Genomic DNA, 25,979 nt, shown 5'->3' with positions numbered 1-25,979 from the left:
GACCTGCAAATGGAGTATCATGTGGGAAAATGTGAAATTGGCCATTTTGGCAGGAAGAATAAAAAATATTATCTAAATGGTGAGAGTTTGCAAAGCTCTGAGATTCAAAGGGATCTAGGGATCCTAGTGCACGAGTTGCAAAAGGCTAGTATGCAGGTACAGCAAGTAATTAGGAAAGCTGATAGAATATTACTGTTTATTGTGAAGGGAGTTGATTGCAAAAGTAGGGAGGTTATGCTTCAGTTATGCAGGGCACTGGTGAGACCACATCTGGAGCATTGTGAACAGTATTGTTCTCCTTGAATGAGGAAAGATGTAAATGTATTAGAAGCAGTTCAGAGAAGGTTTACTAGATTAATAACAGGAATGGATGGGTTGTCTCATGAGGAAAGGTTGGACAGGTTAGACCTGTTTCCACTGGAGTTTAGCAGAGTACGAGGTGACTTGACAGAAGCCTTTAAGATCCTGAGGGGTCTTGACAGATTGGACGTGGAGAGGATGTTTCCTCCTGTAGGAGAATCTAGGGCAAGGGGCCACGGTTTAAAAATAAGGGGTCGCTCACTTAAGTCAGAGGTGAGATTTTTTTTCTCTCACAGGGTTGTGAGTCTTTGGAACTCCCTTCCTCAAAAGGCAGTGGAAGCAGGGTCTTTGAATATTTTTAGGGAAGATGTACATAGATTCTTGGTAAGCAAGGGGGTGAAAGGTTATCAGAGGTAGGTAGGAGGTTGCAATCAGATCAGCCATGATTATATTGAATGGCAGAGCAGGTTTGAAGGTCCAAGTGGCCTATTCCTGCTCCTAATTCTTATGAATGTTCATAGGAAGAAACAGAAAATCTTACAAAAATAATAGGGAACCAAAGAACTAGTGAAAATTAGAACTAGAAAACTGAAAGAAATTAGTATTAATTGGATTATAGGTCGATAAATCCCCTGAACAAGATGAGCTGCATCCTAGAGTGTTGAAGGAGGTGGCTATGGAGATAGTGGATGCATTGGTGACTATCTTCCAAAATTCTATAGATTCTGGAAAGGTTCCTGCCGACTGGAAAGTAGTAAATGTAACCCCACGACTTAAGAAGGGAGGGAGAGAGAAAACTGAGAACTACAGACCTGTTAGTTTGACGTCAGTAGTAAGGAAAATGTTAGAATCTATTACATAGGATGTGACAACTGCACACTTGGAAAATCATGATATGACTGGGAAAAGTCAATATGGGTTTATGAATGTGGAATCATATTTGACAAACCTGATGGAGCTTTTGAGGATGTAACATAGATATAGGAGAACCAGCGGGTGTGATGTATTTGGATTTTCAGAAGGCTTTTGATAAGGTCACATACAAGAGATTAATGAACAAAACTACAGCACATGGGATTGGGGTAATAAACTGGTATGGATCGACAATTGGTTAACAGACAGAGTAGGAATAATGGGTCATTCTCACATTGGCAGGCTGTTACGAGTTGGGGGTTCACAGCTGTTCACAATCAATATAAATGATTTGGATGTGGGGACCAAATGTAATATTTCCAAATTTGCTGATGACACAAAACTAAGTGGGAATGTGAGTTGTGAGGAGAATGCAAAGAGGCTTCAAGGGGATTTGGACAGACTAAGTGAATAGGCAAGAATATGGCAGATGGAATATAATGTGAATAAGTGTGAAGTTATCCACTTTGGTAGGAAAAACAGAAAGGCAGAGTATTTCTTAAATGGTGGGAGGTTGGGAAGTGTTGATATCCAAAGGGACCTGGGTGTCCTTCTTCATAAGTCACTAAAAGCTAGCATGCAGGGGTAGCAAGCAATTTGGAAGGCCTTCATCACAAGGAGATTTGAGCACAGGAGTAAAGATGTCTTGCTGCAATTGTATAGAGCCTTGGTGAGACCGCATCTGGAATATTGTGTACTGTTTTGGACTCCTTATCTAAGGAAGGATGCATTTGCCATAGAGGGAGCGCAAGAGAGGTCACCAGGCTAATCTCTGGGATGGTGGGATTGTCTTCTGAGGAGAGATTGTGGAAATCGGGCCTGTATTCTTTCGAGTTTCGAAGAATGACAGGTGATCTCACTGAAATTTACAGAATCCTTACAGGGCATGACAAGGTAGATGTAGAGAGGATGTTTTGCTGGCTGCTGAGTCTAGAACCAGGGGACGCAGTCTCAGAATAAGGGGCAGGCCATTTAAGACTGAGATGAGGAGGAATTTCTTCACTCTTTAGAATCTTTAGAATTCTCTGCCCCAGAGAGCTGTGAAAGGTCAGTCGTTGAGCATGTTCAAGATAGAAGTTGATAGACTAGTGGATACCAAAAACACCAAGAGAAATGGGGATAGCATAGGAAAAATGGCGTTAAGAGACAGATGATAGGCCATGATCTGTGTAAATGGTGGAGCAGGGTCGACAGGCCAAATGGCCTACTCCTGTTCCTATTTTTTATGTTCCTATATTACAAAAGTAAAGGTTTTATATCAGGTTAATTCAACTGAAGTTTCTGCAATTACACCCTATTCATAAAAAAACAGTAATAGCCTAAAAGGGGAAAACTAACTCCCAGGTAGGTTGTTAGCAGGAATCACAACTGCCTGCCTGGAAGCAACAGTGCGTGACCTGGTCTCATCAGCATGCTCCTAGCTGGCTCCCCAATGAAATAGGCAATCAGAGGCAGCTTGCTCGCTATGGATCCATGAAAATTGGGCCATGCCAAGACGTTGCTGTGTCGACAAGTCAGGCCAGGTGAGAGCTGATCCCAGGGTAGACTTTAGCAATGTTGCTATAACTGAGTGGCTTGTTAGGCCGTTTCAGAGGGCGTTTAAGAGTCAACCACATTGCTGTGGGCCTAGAGTCACATGTAGGCCAGACCAGGTAAGGACAGCAGATTTCCTTCCTTAAAGGACATTAGTAAACCAGATGGTTTTTTACAACAATTAACAATGGTTTCATGGTCATCATTAGACTTTTAATTCCAGATTTCTTTTTTGTTGAATTCAAAGTTCACCAGTTGCTATGGTGGGATTCGAATCCAGGTGCCCATATCATTACTCTGGATCTCTGGAGTACTAGTCCAGTGACAATACCACTGCCTCCACTGTGGGGCAATGGCCCAAACTTTCTTTGTGACACTTCCTGCTCCTCGGGACCCCCAAAGATAAGCTTTACACTTACTTCTACTGCCTGTGTCCACAGTTCAAGTTGCATCAGGGTCCTATCTCAGTGTTAAGACCTTTATTTACAGTATTTCAAGCAAAATAATGTTAAAATGGCCATGGGATGGGTAAAAAGCTGTAAGTGTAGCGCCTGAATTTTTAACTCTTGCTGCCCCTGGTTACTATTGGAAGAACAGAGGGAGTTAATTGTCCCTTATGTTCAGGCTTTGATTTTCAAAAGGAACCTAGTTCTGTGGCTATAGCTGTATTTTTTTTAAAGGCAGTGAGTCTTATTAGGTTATGCAAACAAAAAAGATTTCTCTCAATTTGAAATACATGCTGCAATTCCACTTTGGCCATTGGATACCGAACATACATATTTGTGAATCACAACACCTCGTTTCAAGAGTTTTGCCTCTTGTTTTTATTATAAAGAGACTGCATTGTTAATGACAGTCCCCTATTTAAATACAAGCTTAATAAGATATAATCTGTTCTTGGAAGAAGATATTTTAGCATTTATGAGAAAAAAATGGAAAGCTAAACTTGGCTACACAATATCATTTGAAACATATTAGTAAATATTTAATGCACTGCAGTGGATCTGGAATTAAAAGTCATACGATTCATGAAAAATGGCTCTCCCAGCAGTTTTCTTCCATGGTACCTTATTCAACAGTGATTGCAGAACAATGAGAAAGTCTTTTAAAAAGCATATTCACATTTAGACCTCTGGGAAAAAATTACTGCAATCTATTTAAATAATCTTTATTTGTGTTGCTGCATTGTTCACAGTAATCCTCTCTGAGGCCTTGTCAGAGGGCTGGGGCATCCAGAGGAGAGAACTACATTTCCTGTTCCTGTTATGAATTGACCGCAGTGTTCCAGTTCCCAGCATGAGAAGGTAAAGCTAAAAGTGGTTCACACACACACACATTGTTGTCATCAGATACACTGCCGGTTTCTTCCTCTTTAGGTTTTCACACGGCATAGTAAAAATTTTTGTTGTCCAAGGCCTCAAGACAAAATCTTAATCACTGAGCTGCCTATGTGTTCTTCAATCATGTCTATTTGTAGAAAGGAGGGAAGGGGAAAATTGCTTTTCTGTTGAAAATTGTAATCTGTACATCATTTCCTTTGAGAAATGGACTTCTAAACAAGAAGAAATGTGGCATCTAGATATGTGGCACCATCTTCATCCTTTTATTTCTGCTCCATTTCTCTCAGCATAAACAAGTAAGGCTTCCCCAAGTGCTCCAAACATGAGGCTGGAAAGACAGTAAATTACATTATTAGTTCAAACTCAATCAATTAGAGGTGATAAACTGAGGTCAGGATACACTGACACCACAGGCTTGGCCTAAATAGCCAAGTGGTTATGGTACTGGGTTTGTAACCCCAAGATCAAGAGTTCAAATCTCACAATGGCAAACTATGAAACAATGTAACTTCATCTGAAACAGATGGAAATGGGTTTGTACTTGAAAGAGTTACACTGACACCACTGGGGGTAAAAAAAAGTAACTCATCTCTTTAGTGTCCGGTTAGCATACTGGCCTCTGAATTAGAAGATTGTGATCTCAAGCCTCACATAATATTGGCTAACATTTCAGTGCAGGATTGAATGAGTGCTTCCTTAACAGAGTTACTTTCTTTCAAAAATGCTAACCAAAGCCCCATCTGCCTGTTTTGGTGGATGTAAAATATTCTAATGACACTGTTCAAAGAAGAGCAGTTGCCACGATCATCATTTATTGCTCAATCACCGGCAATAAAAAGCACAAAGATTAACTGGTCATTTAGTTCATTTGTTGTTTGTAAGGTCTTGTGAGAAAACTGGTTACTATCCTTAACTATTCAAAAGTAATTCATTAACTAGAAATTTATTTGAGACTTCCTGAGGTCATGAAAGGCACTATTGAAATGCAAGTTCAAATAATAGAATGATACAGTACAAAGGTAGTCATTTGACATATTGGGCGGTATTTTATGGAGGCAATGGGGCGCTCACCTGCTGGCTGGAGAGCCAGCGAAAGCCTTAGGCACTTAACTAAGCAGCGGCGGGCCTTACCTGGGATCAAGGTCTCTGGGAGCTAAAGTCCCACCCACTAAGAGCTACTGGCCAATCAGAGGCTGGCAGCTCTTCATTGATAGGCAGTGCCACCAGGGAGGCAGTGGTTGCTGTCAGTACTAACTCACCTGAGCCGAGGATCGCCTAGGGGTCGTGGGGGAGGGGTGGGCAGCAGCAAAGACAGGGGGTTGGCTCTCAGTGGGCCTCATTTCCCAATGCACTGAGTTCCCCCCCACCGCCACCCCTAGGAGTTCGCAAACAACCCTGATAGGGTTTGCTTTTTGGGCTTCCCACATGGTAACTCCCCTGCTGTCGCTGGATGGATACCAGTAACGGCAGGATGGGGCCCTTAAGTGGGTAAATAATGCCCACTTAAGGGCCCCAATTAACAATGGGGTGGGAAAACTGTCCACAGGCCTTCCTACCACAGACTTAATCACCTGACACCCTCCCATTTGATTAAATGCTCCTCCACTGCCACCAAACTCGCCATGAGGGACAGCATTAAATACTGCCCATTTCGTCTGTGCTCTTTGATAGGGTTGCCCAATTAATCCAATCCCCAATCTTTCCTCATAGTCCTGCAAATCTTTCCTTTTCAGAATGCAGTATATTCAAGTTCTTTATTTCTTTCAAAAGAATTTCAGGACAATGCTGGAGCAATGCTTTTTGGTAGAGAATTCCATTTACCAGCCTCCTGGTGTGTAATTCCTTCCCCCTCAGAAACCTTCCCATCTGGTTATTCTTGCTTCCATTTGTCCCACTCTTAATGCTGTGGGTAACACTGAAAAGCTTTATAAGCTTAGCCTTTCCACTTATTCCTCCAATTTTCTCTCTTTCTTTGAACATCTTACCCTTTATAGGCCTCATTCAAAATCTCATTGATTCCTTGACTCGGCTGTGCGGCCGCTGAACTGAAAATCCAAATGACGCGCGGTGACGTCGGGACACCCGCCTGATGTCACTGCGCATCATTTTACACGTCGGTGAGCGGGCCCCGCCCCCGCATGCCAACCGGAAAATTCTGCCATATGACATTATGTCCTTTGGTAGGAAAAATAGCAAAGAAGAGTATTATTTACGGCATAGAATAGGATCATAGAAAGTTTATGGCATAGAAAGAGGCCACTTGGCCCATCATGTGGTGAGAGACCAGGAAACGTTGGTATTCAGGAGGACCTGGGTGTCATTATACATGAATCATGGAAAGTTATCATGCAGGTACAGCAAGAAATTTGGAAAGTCAATAGTATGTTAGCCTTTATATCAAAAGGGTAGGAATATAAGATTAAAGAAGTCTTTCTGCAATTAAGACTCTGGTGAGACCAAACCTAGAGTACCATGTACAGTTTTGACTTCCTTACCTAGGAAAGGACATGCTTGCCTTAGAGGAAGCTAACAGAGATTCACTAGATTAATTCCTGAGATGAGGGGATTGTCAAACCCAACTGGTTGCCAATTGGCAAAGAGTGTGTAGACTAAGCCGATATTCCATAGAGTTTAAAAGAATGAGAGGTGATCTCAGTGAAACATATCGGATTCTTAAGGGGTTTGATAAGGTAAATGCTGGGAGGATGTTTCCCCTGGCTGGCGATTCTAGAACTAGAGGTCACTGTGTCAGAGTAAGACATCAGCCATTTAGAGCTGAGGTGAGAAGTTTATTCACTCAGAGAGTTGTGAATCTTTGCAATCTTGTGCCCCAGAGAGTGGTGGATGATCAGGCAATTAACGAATTCAAAAGATCGATAGATCTTTGGGTTTTAAGAAAATCAACAGATATGGTGATTGTGCAGAATATAGGAATTAAGGTAGCAGACCAGCCATGATTTTAATGAATGGTGGTGCAGACTCAAAGGGCTAAATGGTCTACTTCTGCCCCTAATTCTTACATTTTTATAATTCAGGCACAGCTTTCAATTTGAAAGGAATGTAACAAGATATTGGAACTACTTTTCAAACAAGCTGCAGGTCATCATCAGTGACAAGAATAACAATTTATAATCAGAGTCTTGCAGCACAGAAGGAGACTATTTGGCCCATTGTGCCAGTATGGCTCTTTGTAAAAACTTGTCCAATTTGTCCCACCCACCCGCTCTTTTCTATAGTTACACAAATTTTTATTTTCAAGTAGCAGATTTGCATTCAGAATGAATAAATACTGATCAATCAGCACAATATTAATTATTATTGAGGCAATCAGTTCTAAATAGTTTAAATAATATACTGCATTTTTTGTTAGTTCAGCACAATCTGTCAGTAATTTACAATAGCAGCTAAATCACAGATAAACATTTGACCAGGGTACTCACAGTATAACAAGGCGATACTGTATGGCATGAGATTATAAAATATATCTTCAGCCTGTCTGAATAGCATTTTGCTTGTAAAACCAAAAGCTGATTATTCTAAATCTTCTTACTCTAAAATGCTAATGCAGCAATCTCACATACCAATACTGTATTTTGATTTAAAATGGCTAACACACAAACATACTATGCCTGCTTTAGTTTAGATTTTCTTACAGTCTTCCATCAAATTAATTGCTCCCTTCTTTCAATTGTTAAATTTAGATTACATAAATGAGTTCATTATTGAATGAAAAGCATTGCAGCATGTTGCAAGGTTCTGATCAAAAGCTACTTCTTCTTCCTGAGATCTCTGCCTGAAGGGAGCTCCAACCCACAGTGCCATCCCTCCACCACAGGTAAGGTAAGAAGGCAGGTCCTGAATCCACCCCAACTGGAACTGGAATTGAAACCCACTCTGTTAGTACCAATTTGATCCACACTGGTCATACAGCCAACTGATCCGGCCCTCCCCCCCAACACCCCCAAAATGCTGTGGCAACTTTTACACTCATGCTGTAGCCTGGAGTTACAGGCAGTGATGGTAGAGGTTCCAATTTCTTTCCATCACTTGATTATGTACGCATGTGGTCATCCCACGGCTGACCAGGAATCTTTCCTGCTCTTACCACCTGCCACTGCCCTATGCTGGAAGAGTTTACAAGTTGATGCTCAGCTTGTTTGGCCACGTTATGAATGCATCTTCCTTGCCCATCAAGACCTAGGGGAGAAATTTTCCTGTTGGAGAGATTGTGCAGCGGCGGACCCGATCAGCATCCCCGATCGGATCTGCGCCATTTTACATGGGCGGGCCAATTAAGGTCTACCCAGCGTGATGTGCGCTCGGAAGCGCTGAGCATTCCCTGGGTGGGCAGGTGTTCCCTGAGTCGGGGCCTGTGCTCTTTTGCGCATGCATGCAAAAGAGCATGGAAATTTCCCTGAGGCACAGAGCTGCCTCAGGGAAATTAGTTTAAGGTTTAAAAATTTAAATAAAGAAAAGAAAATATTTTAAGGCATGTCCCCTCATGTGACAGTATCACATGAGTTGGGACATGTCAATGAACATTAATGAAAAAATTTATTTAATTTATAAATCCTTCATGAAACCTCATCCCGCCTGTGGATGAGGTTCCATGAAAAACGTGAAGGCCGCCTGGGCTCGTCGCCTGCCTGCCTAACTTAAGGTTGGACAGGCAGCTCAGTTTATCACTTTAATTGATATTTAATAGACCATTGAGAGTTTGGCGGGCTGCGCGCCTGCTGAACTGAAAATCTAAATGATGCATGGTTTTGTCGGGATGCTGCCCGCATCACTCCACATCATTTTACACCTCAGCCGGCAGGCCCCACCCCCACTTGCCATGCTGAAAATTCTGGCCCTGGAGTGGGACTTGAACCCAGAGCTTCTGGCTCAGAGGCAAGGGTGCTATCCACTATGCCACAAGACCTCCTAAAGGCTACTTACCATATTCTAATTAAAGAATTAAAGGTAAACAATCTACGCCATCCCCCTTTCTACATTTCTCACTCCACCAATCTCCACATTCAACTAATCATCCTACACCACCTCCAGCACAACCCGACCCACCTTTCAGAATTCCTAATAGACCATTAACTCTCTGACATCCTGATCCAGTTGTTCATCAACCCCAATTCCTGCTCTCATCCCACCTGCACGCAAGCGCAGGAAATGCAACAGCTACAAATTTTCCTCATTCCTTTTCCCTGTCCAGGGACCCAAACACTCCTTCCAGGTGATTGACCTGTACTTCTTTAAACCTTATATCCCGTATTCACTGCTCCCTTTATACTGGGGAAACCGAACAAAGATTGGGTGATCACTACTGAACATCTCCATTCAGTCCACAAGTGACCTTGAATTCTGGTCATTTGCCACTTTAGATCTCCAATCCCGCTCCAACCCTGGCTTCCTACATGCTTCCCATGCAGCTCAATGTAAATTTGAGGAACAGCACCTCATCTTTCTACTAGGCACTTTATAGCCTTCATCATCATTAACAATAACTTTAGTAACTTCAAACTTTAACCGCCTCTCTGACAACAGGTCTTGTTAATATAGCATGGGTGCGCCACAGCTACTGAAAATTGAGGGTGGAATGGGCTGGTGCTTAGGATGGAGATGCTGGCTGGGATTTTGTCAGGCTGATGTGGGTGTCGCCCACTTGTTGGAGAACTGGTGGCATATCCGCGTCAGGCCTGTGTGGGAGGCCCCACAAAATCAATGGCCCTTCAGGCACTTAAGTGCCACTGTTGGGCCTTTCTCGTAATTGATGTCCCCAGCCGTGGAAGTCCTGCCCAACAAAACCTGCCAGCTAATCAGAGGTCAGCAGCTCTTCGTGCTGCCTTTATCAGAGGCAGTAGTGACAGCTGGCAGCAATGCACCCACCCGAGGCCCAGGATCAACGTAGGACTCTAGACCAAAAGGCGATTGAATGCCGGGTGGGGGGTTCGTAGGGCGGAGTCACGGGAAGGGGAGGTGAGTCGAAGACAAGGGCAAGGGGTGACATTCAGCAGCCAACCCCCTGCCCGATTCCAGGTCCCTTGATCAGTACTGAGTGCTTGACTACGAGGGACCCCCACCCACCCCTCCCCAACCAGGAGGCCATTGGCATACCTGCCAGGCTTTGCTGGGCAGTCTTCTGAGGACATGGGAAGGCCATGTGGCCTCCATTTAATCCTTGAACCACCATTAAATTTCCATGGGCTCAGGGCTATCAATTGGCTCATTAATGAACCTAATTGGCATCCCTCCACCGGCGACCAGGAATCCGCTGTCACCCCCTTTCTCCTTCCGACTTAATCTGGGGAGGTTCTGTTGCTGCCGGAAAACTGATCGGGACATCTCCCATGACCAATGGGCCCAGTTGCCATGGTTCCCTCTGCAATGGGCTAATTTAAATCCTGCCCACTCTATTCCTACACGGCCGACAGAATGATCCACACCCCCAGGGCCCACCTGACTTTCTTGCACTACATTCTTGGACCACTGGATGGAGCCTTCCCTACTTTGCCTGATTTACCATGCTTCACCGATCCTCTGCATTTCTGCTGTAACCATTGACACTCTTCTGGAGCCATTGTTTGCTTTTTCTCTCATTATCATCTTCTTTTGCCTGTTATTTAATAATCTCCAGCCTTCCACCCAATTACAGATTTTTTTTTCTCTTTCACTGTTTCCCTGGCTCTGTATTTGATTTAAAAATTGTTCATCTTTCAGTTCAGGAAACTAAAAGAGGATAAAACCCAGGTCTCGATGGTATGCACCAAGCATACTCAAAGAAACTAGGGAGGAGATATCAGAGGTAATAATTTATATAAATAAGTCCATAGAACAGGAGGTAGTGCGATAGGTCTGGTGGGCAACCAATGTTGTTCCCTTTTACAAAATGGAAACTACAAACCAGTCAACTTAACATCAGTGATATGAAGGATACAGGAATCTCTAACAAAAGGGGTGATGGAAGAGCATCTAGAGACAAAACATGTAATAATAAATATTCAGCATGGATTCTGAAAGGCTAAGTCATGTTCAACTAACCTGGTAGAATTCTTTGAAGAGGTAAGGGAAAGAGTAGACAAAGGAAATGCAATGGATGTCACAGACTAGGTTTTTCAAAATGTGTTTCTATGGTACCACAACATACACTCACGACACAGGGTAGGGCATGCAGAGTTAGAGGAAATATAGCTGATTGGGGAGGCAAATTGGCCAAAAAATAGAAAGTAGAGAGTAGCGGTAAAGGGTAGTCCTTTAGACGGGAGGAAGGTAGAGAGCAGTGTTCCTCAAAAATTAGTGCTAGAACTACTGTTATTCATAATTTACATTCATGATTTGGACTCGGGAACAAGTGACTCAATTTCAAAATTATAGGGGTAGTGGGTATGGGGGTGTAGCTACCACTGAAGAAGAATGCAACAAAATACAAGACATTAGAAAGATTGCAGTCTGGACAGTTAGTGGAAAATGAACTTTAATATAGATAAATGTGAGCTGATGGACTTTGGTAGGAAAAATAGACACATCACCTCAGGGAAAATTCATAAACTAAATGGCTTAGAAGAACAAAGGGATCTAGGAATACAATTAAGTGAACAAATCATGGACAACATTATTGCAGGTCAGCAAAGAAATCAAAAATGCTAACAAAGCCCTGGGATTTATTTCTAGGGGGACAGAATTCAAAAGTCATGAAGTTATGTTAAACATGTATAGGATGCTGGTCAGGCCACACTAAGAGGACCGTGCACAGTTCAGGTCTTTGCACTATAAAAAGAACATAGCAAGACTGGAAAAAGTGCAACTAAAATCCACAAGGATGGTGTCAGAACTGCTATATTACAGCTATCAGGAAAGTCTGAACAGGTTGGGGCTTTTAAAAAAAAACGAGCTTAAAAGACTTAGACGTGACTTGATAGAGGCCTTTAAATTTATGAATGGGTAGGACAGATAGAAATGTTCCCACCTGTGGGAGAATCCAAAAACAGAGGCCAAAAATGCAAGATAGTTATGGATAAATGAATAGACATGAATAAGATGAGATTTCTTCAATTAAAGAGTGTTTAAAACATTGAAACTTACCAACACAGGAATTGGTTGAGGCACTTCACTTAAATGCTTTCAAAAGGAAAATTGACAAGTACATGGAGGAAAAGGGGAATAGAAAGATAAGCTGAAAGGCTGAGGTGAGGTAGATGGAATGGGGAGGGACTCATGTACAGTATAAGTACTAGCACAGACTAGTGGGCCAAATGACCTGTTTCTGTACTGTATATTCTATGCAACTGTAATGAGAGGTTATCAACCCAAAATCCAAATTATTTTCTCCACAGATGCAAGCTGACCTGATCAGTGTTTCCAGCATTTTCTGTTTTTATTTCAGATTTCCAGCATCTGCAGTCCTTTTTCCACATTACATGGATCAGCTCCGCTGTTTCATCAGCTTTCTCTTAGAGAAGAATTACCGATTACAATCTCCACCACCTATAGGGGGGTAGTTTGTGCAAACAATGGCCACTATTGTGCGCTAAATCAAGTCAGGGCATATTTATCTCTGCCAATTGCCCAAGAGAATCTTTCAATGTGGCACCTTAAGAGTTTTTCCAAAGAGACACACTGTGTAAACAATGAGATTCAGCCCATGGTGAAGGAAAATTGGGCATGTTAGCCAGAGATAGAAAAAGTGGGCTGGATTTATGCTGCGGGCAAGCACCCTACACCCCAGCGTAAATGCCAGGGCATTTACTCCACTCCACTCGACAGGCTTGTCCTGCTTTAATATTTCGGTCAATGGGCCTTTAATTGTTATGAGGTGAGACCTTTGCTCATCTCTAGAGAAATCCCCCTCATGGAACTACAGGCCAATTGGAGGTCAGCAGCCCTGCAGTACTGGCAGCACCACTGGGGATGGTGGCCACTGCCGGTACTGCAGCTAGGCCAAGGAGGAGGCGTTAAGCAACAGACCTGGATCTCCAGGTAAGTCTGGGATCTCTCCGCAGCTGGGCTGGCAGGCCTTGCTGAGGGGGATGGGGGCACGTTGCACAGGTCGGGGGAAAGGGTGGCTACGGGCGGGGAAATCTGTCAGGTGGGAGGCCTCCGATTGGCACCAGGGACCCAGAAATTAGGCACCCCTCCCCTTTTACTGCCCACCACCCATTAAATCTGGGTGGTGTTGTGATAAGGCATTTAAATGGGCACTAATTGCCCACTTAAGGGCTTCACTGGGCCAAGGGTAGGCAGCTTACCTGACACCTTCCCCACTGCTTGTAAAATCGCGCAGGTGGACCGCTGACAGGCGTTCCATTCTATTTTACGGGTACTCCTAGCTGCTTGCCCTCCCACCTTGGTCTGTAAAATCCAGAGAGAGAAATAGAAAAAAATACCATCTTCCTGTAAACTTCTGGCCATAGAATCACAGAAACTTTACAGTGCAGAAGGAGGCCATTCGGCCCATCGAGTCTGCACTCAGTTCTCTGAAAGAGCATTCTACCTAGTCCCATTCCCCTGCCTTATCCCCATAATAGGACATCAATCATAGGCTTACTTTCCAATAAAACACTGGCCTCCACCCATTTCTTCCCAAAATAAATGGAGTACTAGAGACACCAAAACGGGCAACTTTAATTGACATTAATGCATTTGGTTAACAATTTCATTTTTGGCCCACATCAGCAACTGCCCCTTTCAAACGTGGATAGTTAAAAATCAGGACTGTTGCAACAAATTAGAAGTGATTTATGAGCTCAGGAAGCACGTTTGTTCTAACAGGTTTGGTAAAATTTCACTACATTCCTTTTATCTGTCTTTATTTTGGCAGAAAGCAGCAATAACATTGTGTGCTGTTTTCATGAATTTGTTCAAAGACAATGACTAAAGTGGTGAAAATTTCTGTTAGATATGCCTTCAGTCATTACTGCATGCAAACATATTGTCAAAGAATAGGAGAGCATGCAAAGAACCATATATATTGCATTTCTGAAACATTTCTACTTCTATTTAGATCTGAAGAGTCATATGGACTGGAAATGTTAACTTTGTTTCTCTCTCCACAGATGCTGTCAGACCTGCTGAGTTTTTCCAGTTTTTTCTGTTTTTATTTCAGATTTCCAGCATCCGCAGTATTTTGCTTTTAGCAATCATTTTTAATACAGTATTTGTATTACAGAATCATTTTATGATTAGATCTCGCAGATCTGCTACAAATAACAAGTGATTTACATTTCATAAGCAGAACTGTATTTATATCTTCATTGAAAATATGAGGAGTTTTAAATCTGATATTTACTGGTTAAGAATTTCCCCACAGTCCAGCATCAACAATTTGCCTCTGCAATGGACATTTTGCGTGATTGGAGGCTATAATTGTTGAAGATCCCTAACCTTTAAGGGATGCCAATGAAATACTGAATGCTAGTTCTGCACGCTGCACTACTTTTGTGTGAAATGATACCTGTTCATTAATAGTGGTGTAGATATGCTATTGTTTGCAAACACCTAAAAGTCAGCGTAAAATCCCAACTTGCTCAAACATGCTATATCATTCAGCCAAGTAATCAAGCTGACTCAACTACTGAAGGAAGTTCGGAAACATTTCTTCATGCAATGGGTGGTAGAAATGCTGAATTCTCTCCCACAAAAAGCAGTCGTTGCAAGCTCAATTAATAATTCTAAATCCAAGGCTGATAGATCTTTGCTAGCTGAGAATATTAAGTGATACAGAACCAAGGTAGATGGATGGAGTTAGGATGCAGAGCAGCCAGAATCTCATTGAATAAAGGAAAAAGCCCAAGAGGCTGAATGCCCTACTCCTGTTCATATGCATGTCAACTCTGCTGGAAAGCACAGCTGTTGCTTTCAGTTCATTAATTTGTTTTTCCCCCTCTTGCTCTAAATAATACATCTGGAGCAGTCAACTCTTTGAACTTTTTATCTTCTGCAAAGTTATGATTCTTGTATTTAACTAGAGGTGGGGGTAGATGATATAATACATGGAAATAGATAGTAATCTATACAATATATCTAAAAGGCCACTGTTATCATCTGATTGGGTGCAGGTGGTGTATGGACTTACCTGGCAGGGGAGAGACCTTCATTGCATTTCTGCCAGGGAAAGAGCAATGGCTATAACCAGTCAAACCCCTTACCATGGGGTCCTAACACCATCCGAGTCATGGTGAAGGGCAGCGAGCAAGGAACAGGAATGGATAGGACCTTATTCACCAAGAGGATCCTATTCAAGCTGTGTGGTTTCGAGGCTGCGGAGATCTACTGCCTACAGGATTTCCCCAGTGCTGGTTTCTTTGATGTGACCTTCAAGCAAGTGGCAGCTTGTGTCAAACTCCTGAAGGTGTTTGAGGAAAAGAAAGACCTGCCAGAAATGAAGATCCTGACGGTGGAGCCGCTCTTTGCTCTACTGTTGCATCGAGAACGGGTTGCGACGGTGCATCTTTACAACCCCTACGTCCCTGTCGCTGACGTGCTCACCTCCCTTACTAGGTACTTCGATAAGGTTGGGAGCTGCACTGTGGTTAGAGATGATTTGGGGATCTGGACATGTAAACGCCAGGTTAAGGTAACGCTCAAGACCGACGGTAAGGGAGCCGTTTTCCACCCCCCTACCAGATTCGCTATCGGGGGAAGCTGTGGGTACCTTGTCTACGCTGGGCAACCCAAACTTTGTCGCTCATGCGGCAAGTCTGGTCATGTGGCGGCCAACTGCAGCGCCGTCCTCTGCAAGAACTGCAAAAAGGAAGGGCACTAGACAAAAGATTGTAAACAGGCTAAGTGCTGCAACCTGTGTGGCGAGGCAAGTCACCTCTACAAGACCTGCCCCAAACGTTGCCATACTTATGCATAGGCAGCTAAAGCCAACGAGGGGGTAGCAGAAGAAATGCCTCGTGTCACTCCAACCACCAAGGCCCCCAGGGAGAACAACGGGACAAAGGAGGACACAGAAAGAGACAAGGTGGAGGAAAAGATTGGGGCAACAGACAGCCAATCAACAGCACTGCCCCCTGAACCTCCCACTCCTCAGGAGAGCGAATCAACGGAGGAGGAGAAGGCAGCAGTGGGAAAGCAGCAGGGGGAGTGGCAGCTGGTGAAGAGAGCCAAAAGGAAGAAGGGGCTAAAAAGAAACCAAGCCACTTCCCAGACAAGAGTCAAGAGGCGTCTCCTATCCGACACGGATAACAAGAGCAGCAGCTCTTCGGACGAAGAAGGGCCAGGGCGGTGTCAACAGAAGAAGCGGCAAAAGTCTAGGGAGTTGGAGGACGAGACACCCAAGCTCCAGAACATTGGAGACAATGAGGAGACCAGCTCACCCCAACTTTGCCCACAACCCGAAGAGGCCAGTGCACCACAACCCCAGGAATCTGGGAACAGTGAGGCGCTCAGCGCACCCCAGCTCCGGGAAGCCGAGAGCAGCAACGCCCCACAGGGGGAGAGGATTGGAGAAGCTTCTCCAACAGAGGACATTTCAAACCCCGCTCTCTGCACGGACCCCCAGATGCCACCCGAGCAGAACATCTCCAATGGGGAGGTTCAGGACGCTTTCCTCAGCCCATCCCAAGTGAAGCAATTTGAGCACACCACGGGCATGAAGGAACTCTCAGAGACAACAGGTTTGGTAAGCGACTAACTGCTTTAAAATGGGTGTAAAGATTGTATCCATAAATGTGCGTAGCATTAAATCTACTATGCGATGTGTTGCGACCTTGGACTACCTTGCCAAGGTCAAATCTGACCTGTTGTTTCTGCAGGAGTGTGCGATACCGCACCTCAGCTCCTACAGGCAATGGTCGCGATGGTGGTCCCATGGGCCATCGATCTGGTCGGAAGGAAACGACCCTCGTTCCTCCGGCCTGGGGATTCTGCTGCGGGGAGGCAGCTTCACCGTCTCCCAGGTTAAGGAGGTGGTGGGCGGGCGCCTCCTCGTAGCAGACGTAATGTATAAGAATGCTCCACTCCGGTTAATTAACGTCTACGCCCCGTCACAAGGGGCTGAGCGACTGGAGGTTTTTCAGCAGCTCCCACTGCTACTGGTGACCTCCAGGCCGGTCATTCTGGGCGGTGACTTCAACTGCATCATCGATGCGGCTGGACGATCCGGCAGGGCCGACAGCAGATTGGATGCTACGTCCAGATCCCTGATGGAAACAGTAAAGGATGCCAAGCTGCACGACGTCTTCAGCAACCCTGCAGATGGAGCGCAGCGTAGATATACCTGGTCGCGGCCTGACGGGTCCATCCGTTCCAGGATAGATTTCCTGTTTGTGTCCCGTGCATTTACAGTCAGATCCACCGACGTCAAGCCGGTGTTCTTCTCTAACCACTGCCTCCTACTGGCTGACTGTCACTTAGAGAAGGACCAGAGGGTTGGTAGGGGGGCATGGAAGCTAAACGTGCAACTGCTGACCCCAGAGAACATTGAGGAGCTCAAGAGGGATTACAAAGATTGGAGAACCACGAAACCCCACTTTGAGTCCCTGACACACTGGTGGGAAGCGATCAAGGGAAACATCAAGAGGTTTTTCGTCCTCAAAGGCACCCAGAAAGCTAGAAAGGAACAGAGGGAAATGTCCCAACTCCAGAAAAACATGCAGAACCTGCTCTGGCTGCGGTCGATGGGGGTTGATATCAAGGAGGAACTCCAAGAGGTGAAGAGCCAGCAAGCCTCGCTCTTTGCCTCGGAGGCCTCCAAGATCATCTTCCGTTCCAGAGTCCGCTCCGTGGAGCAGGATGAGACGTGCTCACGTTTCTTCTTCCAAAAGGTACACAGAGAGAGCTCTGTGATTAGCAGCCTGAAGGAAGAAGACGGCTCAGTAAAGTCATCACAGTCTGACATTTTGAGGATCAGCAAATCCTTCTATGCCGGATTATATGACATGAAGCCCACAGACAGCACGGCCTCCCAGTCCTTCCTGTCCTCTATCACGGAGGTCTTAGACGACCGTACATGGGAGAGTCTGGACAAAGCGCTAACTCCTGACGAACTGACTGAGGTCCTTGAATCCTTTGAGAAGAGTAAAACTCCCGGAAGCGATGGCTTGCCAGCAGAGTTGTATTCGGCTCTGTGGGACTGGATCAGCCCAGACCTGCTAGAAGTGTACGAGAGTATGCTCCTGGCCGGCAGTATGTCAGAATCCATGAGGAAAGGCATTATCACTCTCATCTACAAGCACAAGGGGGAAAGGGAGGAAATTAGAAATTGGCGACCCATTTCACTGTTGAATGTGGACTATAAAATTCTGTCCAAGGTCATCGCCAATCGGGTCAAATCCGCTCTGGAATTGGTGATCCACCCTGACCAGACCTGCACTGTGCCGGGCAGGAAGATCTCTGACAGCCTCGTGCTGCTCAGGGATACGATTGCCTATGTACAGGACAGGGGTGTGGACACCTGCCTCATCAGCCTGGATCAGGAGGAGGCCTTTGACAGAATATCGCACACCTACATGGTGGATGTGCTCTCCAAAATGGGGTTTGGGGAGGGAATTCGCAATTGGATCCAACTGCTCTACACTAACATCAGTAGTGCAGTCTCTTTCAATGGGTGGGCATCAGATAGCTTTCCTATTAAATCTGGAGTCAGGCAGGGCTGCCCTCTCTCGCCTGTTCTTTTCGTGTGTTGCATAGAACCCTTTGCTGAGTCCATCAGGAAGGATCCGGGCATAAGAGGAGTGACGATCCCAGGTAGTGGAGGCACTTCGATCAAAGACTCCCTGTACATGGACGATGTCGCCGTCTTCTGCTCAGATCCGCTGTCGGTGCACAGACTTATCCACATCTGCGACTGTTTCGAACTGGCCTCGGGAGCCAAGGTAAATCGTGGGAAGAGCGAGGCCATGTTCTTTGGGAAATGGGTTGACCGATCCTTTGTCCCCTTCACTGTCAGGGCTGATGGCCTGAAGGTGCTGGGGATATAGTTCGGAGGGACCAGGGCATGCGTTAGAAACTGGAAGGAGCGAGTGTCTATGGTGAAAAGGAAACTGGGCATGTGAGAGCGACGCTCCCTCTCCATTGCGGGTAAGAACCTGGTCATCAGGTGTGAGGCACTCTCGCTGTTGCTGTACGTGGCGCAGGTCTGGCCCATTCCACACTCCTGTGTGGTGGCGATCACCCGAGCCATCTTCCGCTTTATCTGGAGGTCGAAAATGGATCGTGTCTGCAGGGACACGATGTACAAGCCTCTAGATAAAGAGGGAAAAAACGTGCCCAACATCGCCCTCATACTGAGGGCCACCATTGTGTGCGGCTGCATCAAGCGGTGCGTAGACCCTCAGTATGCAAACACCAAGTGTCACTACATGCTGAGGTTCTACCTGTCCCCGGTGTTGCGAAGGATGGATCTGGCCACGATGCCGCGGAACGCTCCAAGTAGTTGGACCGTGCCGTACCACCTGTCCCTCATGGGAAAATTTATGCAGAGAAACACCTTCGACCACAAGTCCATCAGGCAGTGGTCGGCACGTAATGTCTTAAAGGGCCTGAGGGAAAAAGAGAGGGTGGATCCTGTGGGATGGTTCCCTGAGCAGACTGACAAAGTCATTTGGCAGAATGCCTCATCACCAGAACTTTCCAACAAACACCAAGATGTAGCTTGGCTGGTGGTGAGAAAGGCCCTCCCTGTAAGATCCTTCCCACACGCCAGGAGTCTCACCCCCTCTGCACGTTGCCCTCGAGGTGGCTGTGGTGGGGAAGAGACCGTTGTTCACCTCCTTGTAGATTGTGTCTTTGCGAAGAAGGTCTGGAGGGTGATGCAGTGGTTTCTGTCAAGGTTCATCCCGAGCAGTTCTGTGACAGAGGACTCTGTGCTCTACGGGCTGTTCCCAGGGACACACACCGAGACAAACATCAACTGCAGCTGGAGGATCATCAACTCGGTAAAAGACGCTCTTTGGTCTGCCCGAAACTTTTTGGTTTTCCAGCGCAAAGAGTTGTCCCCGACCGAGTGTTGCAGACTTGCACATTCCAAGGTCCAGGACTACGTGCTGAGGGACACAGTTAAGCTTGGGGCAGACGCCGCAAAGGTGCAATGGGGAAGGGTCACTGCCTAAGACCTTTCTGCCACAATGCACGGGGGGGCTGGGAACTGTAAAGAGCCCCTCAGGCTGTACAGATTAAAATGAATGTCTGCCGATGATTGAAATATTCATTGTTTGTTCTGATACACCTTTTGATTCATGTTGTAAAAGTTGAACCTGATTGTATTTTTGTAATGGTGATTTGAAATGGTTCGAAATGTTTTTGAAGATTTATGAATAAAGTATATTTTTGCAAAAAAAAAGCAAACCATATTGGCATCAGGCCAAATGCTTTATCTTGATAAGCCATCATAGTAATCCTGTATTGTATATATAATCACAAGTTCAGCGGCTGTAGTAGATTTAGATTTTTTTTTAATTTAAGAAAACTTTTGTGGATGGCTACGTTTACAGGGTTGGATTAGTGGGTGTCTCCTTTTGATAGGAGCTCCTGTCAGTTTGGAGGGACTGTCAGTTTGGAGGGACTGGTGTGATGATAATATCATCGTGGAGAGTTCATGGGCTGTGGTAATAAACAGCTAGCACTGCATTTATTTTATTATTTAAAAGTAGTGCATTTATAAGCCACAATAATGCCTACAATCCACTCCACCCACGGATGACAGGATGAACAAACTGAATTATCCAACCACTAAATATTGTGCAACTATATCCTACATTGCCATAACATAAACATCAATTAGGCTATGGTGTAAACTTCAAAAGCTCTTTATGTTTATTGTTGACAGGTCTGCTCTGTGAGAAGCCCCCTTTTATAATCCACTGATGCAGTGTAACAAATATACAAAAAATTATAATATTATTTATCATCTTTGTCTGTTGCTTAGACAAGTTTTTTTACATTTCAAATTTAGTTTGGCCTAAGTAAATTACCACTTGTTCTCTCCTCCTCCTAGCATTGGCAGATAATTCATGTTTCGCTCTAGGAATCAACAATGGACAAGTCATACAATTTCCCATAGGGAATGAGCATATTTTCCCCAAAGGTTTTGAACCCTTCCAATATCAGACACCAACGACCCTTTCACTAGCAGAAATTTGTCACATGAAGATAAATGATAAGATCCTTGGGTTGCATTTTTTTTACATGAATAGACTTCCTGGTTTCCCTCTCTTGCTCTTTTGTTTTGAAGGTAAACTGATTAATCATAACAAAAAATTGAACAACAAACTTGGTTAAAAAAAGCTTTCGCAACAATGGGTCTACAGCTGAAACATAATGGGAGCTAAAAAAATGAAAAATGTTGGTATGGCACATGTACAAGAATCATTGGCCTGACACTCTGCCCCACCCCACCCACATTGGTGGATTTGAAATCACCTTTCATTGGCTTACCGCCACACAGAGGGAGGATAATACAGTTCTGTAAGGCCACACCTGATAAAAAACAACAAAATGGCAAAAAGAGCTGGTGTGTTAGAAGCTGAAAGCCTCCCAGATTTTCCACTGCCACCATGGCACTCCTTGTGTGTTGGCTGATCCCACTGTCTTCAATTTTAACTGCTCCTTCAAACAGGTGTCAAGGACATTGGTCTGAAATCTTTTTTACATATAGGGCTGAATCTTCTGGCTGGCGTGTGGGTGGCGGAGTCCACACGTCAGCACTTAAAATGTCATGCACTGATGTTGCGCAAGCGTCAGTGCGCGGCATCGTGACGTTGAGGTCCGCAGCGTGACGCGCCCCCGCCATTAATTAAAGGCTTGTTAAGGCCATCAAGTCACCAATTGACGAGGATTTTGAGGAGCCTGTGCAACCTTCGGCTTGACGCATGGGCCCAACGGGCAGGCGGGTAGGAGATTTTTTAAACAAACCTCATCCAGTGGCGGGATGATGTTTGTTTTCGGATTTAAAAAAGTTTCTGTGTAATTCATTAGCACGACCCATCTCGTGTGACATTTTCACATGAGAGGGCATGTTAATGATTTTCTTATTGATCTATTTTTATTCTTTCACAGCCTTTCAGCGATTTCCCTGAGGCACCACTTAGCCTCAGAGAGATGTGCGCTCTTTCGCGCGCATGTGTGAAAGAGCGCACTTTCGCAATTGGGAAATCCCACCCCCCCCACCACCGCCCGCACAGGAAGCGCATAGCACTACCCATCGGGCAACACGCTGGGCAGGCCTTAATTAGTTCGCCCACGTAAAATGGCAGCAGGGCCCATTTTGGCAACAGCGATCGGCTGCCCACCCGCCGCTGAGTCGGTCGGGCCCGCCCACCCATCAAGGGCAAAATTCTGCCCATACAGTTTGGGTTCTGACTGCAATTTCAGCTGTGACATGAGCAAGGAAGCAGTTGTGCTTTTCCCTTCAAGTGAAGAGTGCAAGAAAAGGAATTAGAACCATAAGTGTTGTGTATGTTATAACGATATAAAGGTACCAATCGTTCATAAGGGATTGGGGTTCATTTACTAATTCTAGGCACACATGAACAGAAAGACACGGGAAGAAAGCTTGAAGACATCAGAGCTGCTGGGCTGTGTCCTGCTCCAGGCCGAAGTGAAACTGAGTCTGAATTGCATGACACAATTCCCTTAAAGTGATGGCATGCTGCTATCCCTTAAAGGAATATTAAAACAAGGGACCAATTAAGGTAAGTTTCTTTACTCTCTTTGTGGGGCTAGGAGGAGTCAGCCTACTCCACAAGACCTCATGACATTCAGGCCTCCCCACATTGGGCTCTCTCTCCTTCGCTCCCACAAGATCCTCCCAGCCACTTACCTTTTTGCTGATAAGCCCTCTCATTGCTGCCAGCCGGTAATTTCCTGTCACTTGAAATGAACCTGCGCTCCCATTGTCAGCCAGCTGCCCCTCCCTGCCCACTAACCAGCAACATACAGATTAGGCCCGGTAGTTAAAATTGCCTGGGCCTTACCCTGCTGAGGTTGGGATTGTGGTGCTTGTCTTCACTAGTTCAGCTGCCTGAATTCTGCACCAGATTAAAACTGGAGCTTTTGTATTCATGTCACAAAAGTCGTATAGAAAGTGGTATTTCACCCATACAGCCTCCCCAATCCAAAATACTAAGATGTAGGCCCGGGAAACAATCACCTAAGTGCCAATGAGATGCTTACCACTTGTAGAAACCAACAGGCCAGAGAATATACCCTTGATGGAAAAAAAATGCAGAAACTGGGCTTTAAATGCCAGAAACACAAGGCCTTATCCCTGCAGAATTGAAAATCATGAAGCCAGGAGAAACTGTCATGGTGGAAGAGATTGACTGACAAAACCTTCAGTGTGATTGAGGCTAATGTGGGGTATGTTTGATATGGGGTGTGTTTGATATGGGGTGTGTTTGTCAGTACATTTGACAAGTGCCTTCTTTTCAGTGCCATTCTGTACACCAGAACCAATTAGAAGTGCAAGTTGCTGCAAAAGTTGGAAAACAGCTAGTCACTATTTGCTTTATAGAGGATTGGAAGAATTTCCTGAATAAAGTGCAGCTTGTGATGGTGTGGCAGAATATAGCTGCTGGAATAAAATAGGGTTAACCATGTTGGAACTTTGGGGTAAAAGCAAAATACTGCAGACGCTGGAAATCTGAAACAAGAACAAAAATACCTGGAAAAACTCAGCAGGTCTGACGGCATCTGCGGAGAGGAACACAGTTAACATTTCGAGTCCGAATGACTCTACGTATGACGATGAAATGTTAACTGTGTTCCTCTCCGCAGATGCCGTCAGACCTGCTGAGTTTTTCCAGGTATTTTTGTTTCTGTTGGAACTTTGGGGTCCTCCTCATTTTCGCAAGTGCAACATGCTTCCAGCATCAAGGATGTCTAAAGGCCTGTAAGATCAGCTACTATTGCTAATTTAAATAACCTGAGATTTTTTTTTAAATCTCTTGTGTTCTTCAGTTTTTATTATTACCATCAAAAAATGTGAGAAAATCAAGTGGGAAAATAACTCATAGAGCCCAAAGAAATATTAAATTTGGAGAAAATCAGTTTATGTTTTGAACATCACTAAACCTTACAGTTCCCCCGATATCACTTTTTTGGGGATTTAACTGCAATCCCACGAATGTTGTTAAGTGTATGCCCTCAGGAGTTGTGTTAAATAGCACAGGAGGGAATGAAGAGTTAAAGCTGAGTGCTTGATTTTGTCCCACTTTGCTATCTATTTTGGAATGTGAACAGTAAAATTCTTGAAACCAATGATCCAGTTCAATGCTACTGTTCTGTGAAACTCTGTGGGGTTCTAGAGAATGCAGATGCACCACTGTGATACCATTAAGGCAAAATAACGTACATTGATCCACTTCCAGCCGGGACTAAACTCTGTCTCCCTGGTGCAATCTGCCAGTAACACTGAGGGGGAAATTGAGTACATGCTTGGGACTGCAATTCCAGGATTGATGCTCCATCTCCAACAAGATGCCAAAACATCTTGTACGTTTTAAAATGTTTCCAAGAAGTATCATTGATGTGGTTCTAATCATAGAAATGGCATCAGCAGTATTTTGGTTATACACCCACAGTGATGGTACAAACCAATCCAAATCATCCATACTGAGTAACAACTGAATGTTCAAAAAAATTAAACTGGATTCACTCAATCTGACTCATTCCTTGGGTTAGGAACTAAGATTTCATGCTCATTCCTGGGATTTCTGGTGTTAGCGAACTTCCCTCAAGTTGTTTCTTTTCCAGAATCTAGTATGGAAAGTCAGGACCTTAAATGTTTGCATTATAGGCATTATCAAGTAATGTATGTGATCATGTTGCTAAATCTCACAGGCTTGAACTCTTCATGTATAAGCCTCTCAGGATCCCCTCGACCCACGACGGCAATGACAATTCCTCATTCTGCAGGCCAGAGTTGGACTGAAGCTTAGGATTTTTCCAGCAACTCAGAAAAATCTTGGAATTTATTGGGAAAATTGATAAAGCCAATTTTAAAGATTTGGAAGAATCCCTCCCATTGGAAGCTCACTACTTGTGGAGTGAGATACCTGGCACTGTTGCAGGGTTTTGAGCCTCTAAAGCACCTCAAAGGGGAGCTGCAGTCATTTATTTAAATTTATGAACATATCCAGTTAATTTTTGGCAGATTAAAATAGAGATGGGCAAGTACCACATGTCCCAAATTTTCCTGATACTTCCATGGTAAACTTATGGGAGCAAGATTGGCACCCCATGTTCATGTGGTGCTGCAAAGAGTGCTTTGTGGCAATACAAAAGGGTACCAGCTGGCAGAGCTGCCCACCAGTCAGCTAAGAAAATGGACTTAAGAGGAGTAGGCCATTCGGCCCTTCAAGCTTGCTCCGCCATTCAAAAAGATCCTGGCTGATCTGTTGGCCTCAATTCTACTTTCCTGTCTGTCCCCATAATCCTTGGCTCCCTTGTCTATCAAAAATCTATCTAACTCTGTCTTGAATAAATTCAATGACCCAGCCTCCACTGCTCTCTGGGGAAGAGAATTCCACATACTAGCGACCCTCAGAGAAAAGAAATTCTGCTCATCTCAGTATTAAAATGGGGGAACAGACTCAATGAGCTGAACATCCTGTTCCAATGAAACCTCATCAGGGGCGCCCAAGATAAGCAGAATATTACACAAAGTAGTGCTCAAATACATATAGCACAAGGAGATTCTTCTCATAACACCATCATATATTCCACTGAATGCTTACCATATGGCCATTCTACAACACAGCACACTTTATCATTTACATCATTGAAAGAATTTAGCCAAAAATTACCCTCCAATGATAGATAAGTGGCTAAAGGGAATAGGAGATGGTGAAATCAGTGGTTTATTCCTCACTCAGTATTAATACCATCCTTTTCTCACTCACTCTTTTCAACTACTCACAGTCACTAGTGCCTACACTGGGCATAATAGTGTGACTC

General features: G+C 44.6%; 1 protein-coding gene across 3 annotated transcripts in view; it reads right to left on the bottom strand.

The window, feature by feature from the left end:
- Nucleotides 1–3,899: 3,899 nt before the first annotated feature.
- Nucleotides 3,900–25,979, bottom strand: part of LOC121279373 (transmembrane protein 241-like) — a 218,613-nt gene continuing 196,533 nt past the window's right edge. For all 3 annotated transcript variants that reach the window (XR_005943375.1, XM_041190569.1, XM_041190571.1), the window contains one exon: nucleotides 3,900–4,413. Coding sequence is in view for 2 of the 3 variants with exons in the window: in XM_041190569.1 (XP_041046503.1) it covers nucleotides 4,341–4,413 (73 nt within the window). In the remaining variant the exon portion in view is untranslated. The remainder of the gene's footprint in view (nucleotides 4,414–25,979) is intronic.

The sequence above is a fragment of the Carcharodon carcharias genome, chromosome 6 (genome assembly GCF_017639515.1).
Source record: "Carcharodon carcharias isolate sCarCar2 chromosome 6, sCarCar2.pri, whole genome shotgun sequence".
Taxonomy (NCBI): Eukaryota; Metazoa; Chordata; class Chondrichthyes; order Lamniformes; family Lamnidae; genus Carcharodon; species Carcharodon carcharias.
The sequence above is the reverse complement of the archived record's forward strand: the minus strand, read 5'-3'. Positions and strand labels throughout refer to the sequence as shown.